General features: G+C 49.0%; 1 protein-coding gene across 1 annotated transcript in view; it reads left to right on the top strand.

The window, feature by feature from the left end:
* The window catches only part of ncoa3 (nuclear receptor coactivator 3), a 43397-nt gene that overhangs the window by 16967 nt on the left and 17847 nt on the right, over window positions 1-8583 (top strand). Inside the window, exons 2-6 of the mRNA XM_076268721.1 lie at window positions 2654-2741; window positions 4615-4663; window positions 6317-6421; window positions 7182-7342; window positions 8376-8476. Coding sequence (XP_076124836.1) covers window positions 6336-6421; window positions 7182-7342; window positions 8376-8476 — 348 coding nt within the window. The 5' untranslated portion in view covers window positions 2654-2741; window positions 4615-4663; window positions 6317-6335. The remainder of the gene's footprint in view (window positions 1-2653; window positions 2742-4614; window positions 4664-6316; window positions 6422-7181; window positions 7343-8375; window positions 8477-8583) is intronic.

Genomic DNA, 8583 nt, shown 5'->3' with positions numbered 1-8583 from the left:
AAAGGCCTGCCTCGAATACAAGCCTGCCCCAAATATAGGCCTGTGCTTAGTGCAGCCTAAGTAGATAAAAGACCCCGGCCATAATTTGAGGATTTACGGTATTGAACTGAATCTATTCATTGAAATTCAAAAATGTTATCGCAAATCGCAATATCTGTCAGAAAAATTGGAATTAGATATTTTCCCCAAATCTCTGCAGCCCTACTTGAGGCGTATAGTGTGGTTGTAATGGTCGGACTAGAGAACACACCAGTTCCACCACTGCCCGACTTTTGTCTGTTCTGACAGTTCTCCTCCGAGGCGTTTCTGAAGAACCCTGCAGTCTATGTAGAACTGTAGAGATCTCTTCATGATCTATCATCCTCTGAGACTTGGAGGTGTGTGTGTGGGGGGGTACTTCCAGTTAAAACATTTCTTTAGCTGTGTGGGCATGAGTGTAGGTTCTGAAGTGTGTTATCAGTGTCGCTCCTCTCTTCACATTTGCTGGGTGTTGTCTAGTCTCATAGTGTGTGTGTGTGTGTGTGTGTTGTGTTATGGCGCTTGATGTTTGTAAATTATAAGGCACACATAGATTTAATAGAAGTGTATGGGGTTTGTTGTAAACTTTGCATATAATTAAGGTCTCCTCCATTACGTAGAGTGACTGTGCATTGTGGCTGGTCGTGTATGTCTGGAGTATATTTTTGTTGCATTTGTTGGCCTACCTGCAGCCTGTCTGCAGCCTAAATAGCCTGTTGGCTATTTATAAACAGAGGGGGATGGAGAGAACACATTTGCTCATACTCACACTCTCATAGTGTGTACACACACACACACACAGCCTCTCTCTGTTTAATTATGCAGTCAAGCCTTTAGCTCAGTTCTCTGCCCATGTCAAGCCCATTGGCGTTTACCAGTCATCTGTGTAAAGAGAACTCCCCAAGGCTCCAAGGTGTGTGTGTGTGTGTGTGAAAGAGAGAGTGCGCCAGTGAAGCAGAGACGGAGACGACAGAAGGTGTATGCAAGTTACACTTGTGAGTGAGTGTGTGTACACACGTGTATGTGTGCTTGTATCAGTGAAATGAATAAAGAAAATATGTCTGAAATTGTGTGTGTGTAATATAGCAATTCATAAAGCTATGGATTCATGTGCAATAAAAAGACTGAGTGAGTCTACACATTCCCCTCTGCACATTGTGCCAGCAAGAATCTCCATTAATAATGAATGCAGACTTCGTATGGGGGCAGACTGAGCATGCTGGGAACTGAAGACGTGTGGCGGCGTAGCCAAGGAAACGCACTGGGGATGCACTGGCTAAGCTGGGCTCGCCTCGGCGCAAAGCACATTCGTCATTCGCCAACTCTAATTGGCCCTAATTAGCATCCAGTTATCGATGAGCTGCAGCAGAAACTCCGGCTTCAGCCAATGGGCTGCCGGCTGAAGGCAATATTGTCTTGAGGGGTAGAGGGCTCTGTTTGCTGTGCTTCTGTCACCCCAGTGGGGTCATGAACCCCCAGTCATGAGAGGACACCCGTTTATCTTCAGAGGGCTGTTTGCATCATGACTACTCAACGTGTGTGCGTGCGTGCGTGCGTGCGTGCGTGCGCGTACGTGTGTGTACGGTAATGCATAGGTGAATGGTTATTGACAAGTTTCCCTTTACCGCGTGTGTGTGTGCAAGAGAGAGAGAGATTGGACTATATGTGTGTACTGTATGCATTTGTGAGATATATGTGATGGATGGATGGAAGATATAAAATGGCAAAGCCATTTTTTTGTGTTTTGCATTCATGCGGGCGTGCTTGGCATCAGTGTGGCTGTGATGTAGGTCAGCACATGTATGTGTCGCCGTTGAGAGAAGATGAAAGTCCAGTGGCCTCTCACCGCTCATATGATCTGTGCTGCTGGGCTAAATTAAGCTGCTCTCATAGGGTCACTGTCCACTTGTCCCCTCAGTGTGTGGGGGTGGTGTGGGAGTGTGTGTGTGTGCGCACACACACACAGGGTTGGGAGGAAAGGGACGGGCATGCATACAGATAAACAGAAATATGTAAATCGAGTCCCTGGGTGGCCACAGGCGCTTTTCCAGGAAGAGGAAGTGATGACGCAGGGCGGACAGTTGTGCGGACAGCGAGTGCAAACAGGATGCCTGCTCTTGTGGCTTCCTGCTGCTTCTTTTTTTTTCCCGTTTGAAATGTGATTTTCCCATGAAGATATGTGAATGGCGTGAGACTGACCACTGCTCCGCTGTCCAGCTGACCGGTCAGCCTCAGTTTGAGTTGGCCCCATTCTCACCCTCTCTCTCTTCCCCTCACCATGCACACCAGGATGGGTTGATTACAGGAGTCCATTTGTACTGCAGGGGTCCACTGCACTTGTGCTAGTTCCTTGACTGACAAGTCATTGTCATAGGCCGTGAAAGTATTTCAACCTTCAGAAACCTTCAATTGACCTCACAGAACAAATCATTTTAGTCACAAAATATGTAACATTTCTGAAAAGGCAAAGCTGTATCTCACCCCTATGTAGTTCAAGTGTAATTTCATGTCCTGCGTTGCATGTACTGTAGTGATGTGTGCACTATGCAGGTTAGGCGATGTGCATGCTACACCATGGCAATGAGTACATTTTGACGAAATGCTAACCCTTTGAACCCTAATTGTGTTTTCACAGGTGGCGTGGTGTGTTTGATGCAGACCATCCGACGGTCCTTGTTCAACAAGAGCCTTTGAAGAAAGAAAAAAAAGTCAGTCACATTTAGGTAGGTACAAGAGAGAGTGGGGCGTTCATTGTCATCCATTGTCATTCCTATTATTCATATATATATATAGGCCTATAAAAAAGTTTCTGCTTTTGGATATTTATGAGCTTGAGTAGATGATGCCGATGACTGATAACTTCAAGGCTAGTGCTGTGCGTTGCATGTCCGTGAGGATACCAGGGTCTGCTAGGCACCGAGTGAGCCCTTGTATATGCCTGTGCGCAGACGGGTGTGTCCTCTCCCATGGTTTTGTAATTGTGCAGCCACTATACTACAGGGACACCAGCTACACATGGACGGACTCCAATCAGGCTAGAAAGATGATTAGCTCAGTGTGTCTAAGGTGTCCACATCTTTTCCATGTGTGCTTTGGCAAGGCTTCGGCGTCCGCTTCGTTGGGCGATGCGGGTGCCTGATGACATTTGCGGTGATGACCTTACGCTCACAGTGCAGATTGGTGTTTCCACTTAATGTACTACAGTAGTACTGCGTCCTCTAATAAGCACCATAAAGTGTAAGTCTGCTCCAGTGGGCACTGCTGGCACCTAATGCACCGCTGATGCGATGCTGTGCTGTCAGCCTGGTAAAAGATGGGCTCAGCGGGGCATTAGCGCTGATGGTCCAACTGGGCTCCTCCTCACCTTCACCCCTGGGCCACATAGTCGAGAGCCGTTGTGAGATTTCAGGGAGGCCTGTAAAGTGGCTCCGGAGCTCTGGCCCTTGGCTCGCGGGGTAGGTGGCGTTGGCACCGGGCGCAGCGGCAGCAGGGTTCCCGAGCTTTCTGAGCTCCAGGAGGTGCGGAGTGCCCGCCTGGCCAGAGCCGGTTTTTACCACGCCACTCCCTCCCGGTCTGGCAGACGCGAGGAGAGCCTGTCGTGAAGACCAAACAATCCGCATGTCTGCGTTGGGCAGTCACAGGGGTCAGGCTCTGTGGTCTTGCACTTTGGCCAAAGCGTCTTTGGCTCCCAGTCATTGGTGTTCAGCTTGGTGCTCATTGGTGGGGTCTTTTGCACTCCCAGCTCATGTCACAATAATATGTCTGACTTATGAGCAGTTATGTTGTTACCAAACCTTAGCTTCGCTGACACAACACTCTCACTAAACCAACTCGGCTGTCGTTTTTGACATTTTGATTGAAGAGTGTACAGTGTGTGTAATGGTTTGTCACAAGCATCCAAATGGGCTTAGGTTCCCCAGGAACACTACAGCATTTTGACTCCTATTTTGGCCAGATTCTCCTCAGACAGGAGCTCAGTCTAGACAGGGTCTGGCCAGCATCAGACCGGCGCTGGACCCACAGATATGGTGACTCAAAAAAAACCTGCAGTACACACACACACACACACACACACAGACAGACAGACGCGCACACGCACACACACACACACACACTCACAGATAGACACGCACACACACCCTCACACACACACACACGCACCCACACACACCCTCTCCATGTAAATCAGTGTTCCTAAAGTCATTAGAGTGACGCTGAGCAACGAAGCTCCAGTGGCCTGTTAGTTCATTATGTTGGGGGCTGAGAGCTGCCATGTCAGCTCATTCGGCGAGGCGGTTGTTTTTGGCAAAGGCCTGCTCCTCGTCGAGAACAAGCTTGTTTACTCAAAGAGCATGTTGAAGCAGAGCCTTGTCGAGAGCGAGCGCGGCAATAAGAATATAAATGGCAAGTCCTAATTGGCTCCCAGAAAGCGGCATTAATTTTCGACAATGCGAGCCTCTGTTTTTGCTGTTGTGTTTGGATGTTATGTACAAATAAGAGGATGGTTGGTTGGAGTTATTGGAAGTTCGTTAGAGGGTTTTTATTAGCTGCTTGTCCATCTGCTGGTCTGCCTCACTGACATCCTGTTTCTTTCAGGATGTGAAGCTAACAGAAGTTCATGTCACCATTCTACACAACTGCAGTGGTGAGTATCCAAAGTAAAGAGAACGGGAGGGGGCTGTGGCAAATAGAGACAGAGGACAGAAAGCAGGGGAAGACGGTGTGTGGGTGTGGGTGGGTGTGAGTGTGTGTGTATGTGTGTGGGTGTATGTGTGGGTGTGACTGTGGGTGTTTGTGTGTGGGTGTGTGTGTGTGTTGTGGGGGGGGGGGGGTGTTGAAGGGGGAGAGAGTGTGTGTTTGTGTTATAGCCAGTCAGTCTACTGTTTATTTGGTGTGTTCAGTGTTGTGGTGTGGAGCATGTTCTCTGTGTGTGTGTGTGTGTGTGAGAGAGAGAGAGAGAGCTGGGGGAAGGGGAAGGCACATGAGCACATTGCTGGTCGGGAATGGCTTCCTCTGGAGTGAACTCTTGAGAGGGTCAATCAGAGGGCAAGGCCAAGGCACGGCCACACCAACGACAGAAGTGGTCAACAAGACAGGGAGAACCAGGAGAGAAAAGGCCAGAGAAAGGGAGCAGGGACATGAAAACCGAGGGGAGGGTTTCAGAGGGAAGACAGAGTGACCGTGTCAGCAGAGGAAAATGCTCGAAACGGAGGCCGAGGGAGGAGGAGGATGGGGGGGGGGTCTGACAGAGAGAGCGAGAGAGCGAGAGAGCGAGAGAGAGAGAGAGGGAGGGAGGGAGGGAGGGAGGGAGGGAGGGAGGAGTTGTGGTCAGTGAGCATGGAGACGCCAGGGTAATGAGATTAGGCCATGAAGGAAGATTGTAGTGCGTGAGTGTTTGTGAGGGTCTTAAAGGCGCCATTATGGTTGACATATTGACCATTGCACAAGTGAACTCCACTGCACGTGTGCAACGTTATGGCGCTGGGTTGACGTCAGAGGAGCCTTTGACTTGATGGACTTTTTTCCATGAAATAATAGGAATCACTGTTGGAAACAAATACCTGTTGGATCTCCCACAGGTTGGCAAACCAAGCATTCATTTATCTTAGCCATAGCTGTCCATGTTATGTAAGCGTCAGCTGTGCCAGGCTGCTAAAACTGGGAGGTGCGTGAGCAGCAGAAATGACACCAAAATGGACCAAGTGCCAGTGGAAATAATGTCACTTCTGGCACGCACCACCATGCTGAAGGACGGTGATGGCCAGCATAAACTTACACTTAGTGTGAGTGAGATTGGAGTGAGGAACCTGGTAGTACTGCAGTGTCTATGTATACATGTCCATGTGCGTATGCATGTACAAATATATGGTGTGTGTGCGTCTGTGTGTGTGTGTGTGCGTCTGTGTGTGTGTGTGTGCGTGCGTGTGTGTGTGTGTTTGTGCGCTTATTGACCAGATTCCCTCTGGCAACACGCTGACCAGCCAGGCGAAGGCTCATTTCCCCCGGGGCTTCTTTTCTTTCTATCATCAACCTGGAAATGTGAAATGTGCAGGAGAGGCAGAGTAGGCTGCAGTGAGGTGAAACTGTTTAGGTAATCAGGATGAACAGTTTATAGACAAACACACTGGTGCTAGAGATGGCCTTTCATCTCGCTGAGCCTGTTCTTCCTCAATGAGTGACGAGTTCCTGTGTGTGTGTGTGTGTGTGTGTGTGTGTACGTGTGTGTACGCACGCACACACGTGTTTGAGTGACTCTGTGTGTATATATTGACCTCATTCTCTATCCAAATCCGTTCAGGTGCTGATATGTGTTGAAGATGAGCAGCGTGGGAGAGAATGCTTTGGAGCCCCTGTGCTCAGACCGGAAACGCAAGCTTTCCACATGTGACACACCAGGACTTGGGTATGTGTGTGTGTGTGTGTGTGTGTGTGTATTTGTTTGCGTATATGTTTATATGTGTTTATGTATGTTTGTTTTCTTATTTAGTCCTTGCCTTTGCTCCATGTTGACTGAAGTCCTGTGCGTAACTTTAAACTGAATATGAAGCCTACACGGGCTTTGGGTGCCCTAGTGATCTAACGAGTGAACAGAAACTCTCAGACTCTCTTAGGAGCGTATTGGTCTTTGTCCAGCAATTCTGTCCAAACCAGTCTAACCACAAACCGGAGTGCAGGCCGAGGGAGCTAAACAGAGAGAGAGAGAGAGAGAGAGAGAGAGAGAGACAAAGAGAGAGAGAGCGTGCGTGCCAGTGAGAGAGTGTGTGATGTAAGGATGACGTCATGGAGGGCTGAGTCAGGTGTCTCCATGGCGCCTGTAGCAACGCATCAAACACTGGGCGAAGGTCACCAAGCGACTTCAAAGGAAATGCAAAAATAAACAAGCAAACAAATAAATAAATATCTAAAGAAATATAAAAAAATAAAGTCTGTGAAAAAAAGACTGCACACAGGTTGGCACTCCTTTCAGACCTCAGACGGAAAGAATCTGTTAAAAACCCATTCCCTTTCCAGGATTTGTTTTCCAGGTTTCGTAACATCCTGTAGCTTTTCTGCACAGATGCCCTTGCCCAAGCTCTCCTCTGCCTGTTCCACTCTGCTTCATCCCTCTGTTTCCATTCCTCCATCGTCATCCCCTCTTTCTCTCTCTCTCTTGGTGGCTGCAGGTGTGACAAGAAGAGGAGGGAGCAGGAGAGCAAGTACATTGAGGAGCTGGCCGAGCTGATTTCGGCCAACCTGAGCGACATCGACAGCTTCAATGTGAAGCCCGACAAGTGTGCCATCCTCAAGGAGACCGTGCGACAGATCCGCCTCATCAAAGAACAAGGTGAGGGGCCAGTGTGTGTGTGTGTGTGTGTGTGTGTGATGAGGCTGGATAAGTGGGGGTGTGGGTGTGTGTGTGGATGTGTGGGAGGGTTGAGGGGGTTGACAATCTGGGTTATGGCAACCATGACTCTCTGCACAGTGCTACCTAGGCTGCGTGTCCAGGCAAAGCACTGGCAGCTCCTGAATTATATGGTGGTGCCTTGACCAGAGTATGGTATTGCAAAGAGAACAGTCTGCTAGAAGTGTGTGTGTTTGTGTGTGTGTGTGTGTGTGTACATAATTGATGTTTGTGTGTGTGTATGTGTGTACGTGTATGTGGCCAGAGGCTATGGTTGCTGCAGCCGTCACCACCAGCCCGTGGAGCAGCTTGTTATTGTGTGTTGGAGGGGTTGCCATGACTACAGGAAGTGAAATAATATGTACCCTCTTTTTCGCTCTCTTTTCCCTGTCCCTCCGTCTGTCACTCTCTCTATCTGTGGCTTTCCCCTTCTCTCCCTTTCATTTCCGACCGTCTCTGATTGCTGACCATTAATACCACAGCGGGGTTGCGCTGTCCTTCTAATGGAATATAATTTGTAAATTACAATAGTCTTTGATTTCCAGCGAGCCACAGCGTTTCTGTTGTGGTCAAGCGGTAAAGAGTGTGCACACACTATGTGCGACCTCATGAATCCCCTCACGAGAGCCAAGGATTTGCATAATAAGCTCTTTGCACTTTGCATACCAAAGTGTTTTGGAGATGGCTGCTGCCCCCTGCTGGATAGGCAGTTCACGCACACGTTTACCAACGTTGGGATTTTGGAAAGAGTTTTACAGCGGACTGCAGTGCATTCATATCCTACCTTGGAAGGGGACTTGGCTTTATGTTGATTGCTTACCCAATGCCCTGCCAGGAATCCCTGGAGCTTGTTTGTGAGTAAATGAAAACACTCTGTGTGTGTGTGTGTGTGTGTGTGTGTGTGTGTGTGTGTGTGTGTGTGTGTGTGTGTGTGTGTGTGTGTGTGTGTGTGTGTGTGTGTGTGTGTGTGTTGTAGGCAAGAGCTCGTGTGGGGATGACGACGTTCAGAAGGCGGATGTATCATCCACGGGGCAGGGCGTCATCGATAAGGACCATCTGGGGCCACTGCTCTTACAGGTCAGTGCCGGGTCACGGTGGGGTTACAGTAGGGTCAACGTGGGACACCTGATTGCCCAGCTCTCTGTGTTTTCTGTTTCCTAAGTGACAGGCATGATGGACGTGGC

The sequence above is a fragment of the Alosa pseudoharengus genome, unplaced genomic scaffold, assembly GCF_046254945.1.
Source record: "Alosa pseudoharengus isolate Yale_2024_CS ecotype anadromous, Long Island Sound unplaced genomic scaffold, YU_APseudo_1.1 YU_APseudo_1.1_scf_5, whole genome shotgun sequence".
NCBI lineage: Eukaryota > Metazoa > Chordata > Actinopteri > Clupeiformes > Clupeidae > Alosa > Alosa pseudoharengus.
This window is presented reverse-complemented; position numbering and strand designations above follow the sequence as displayed.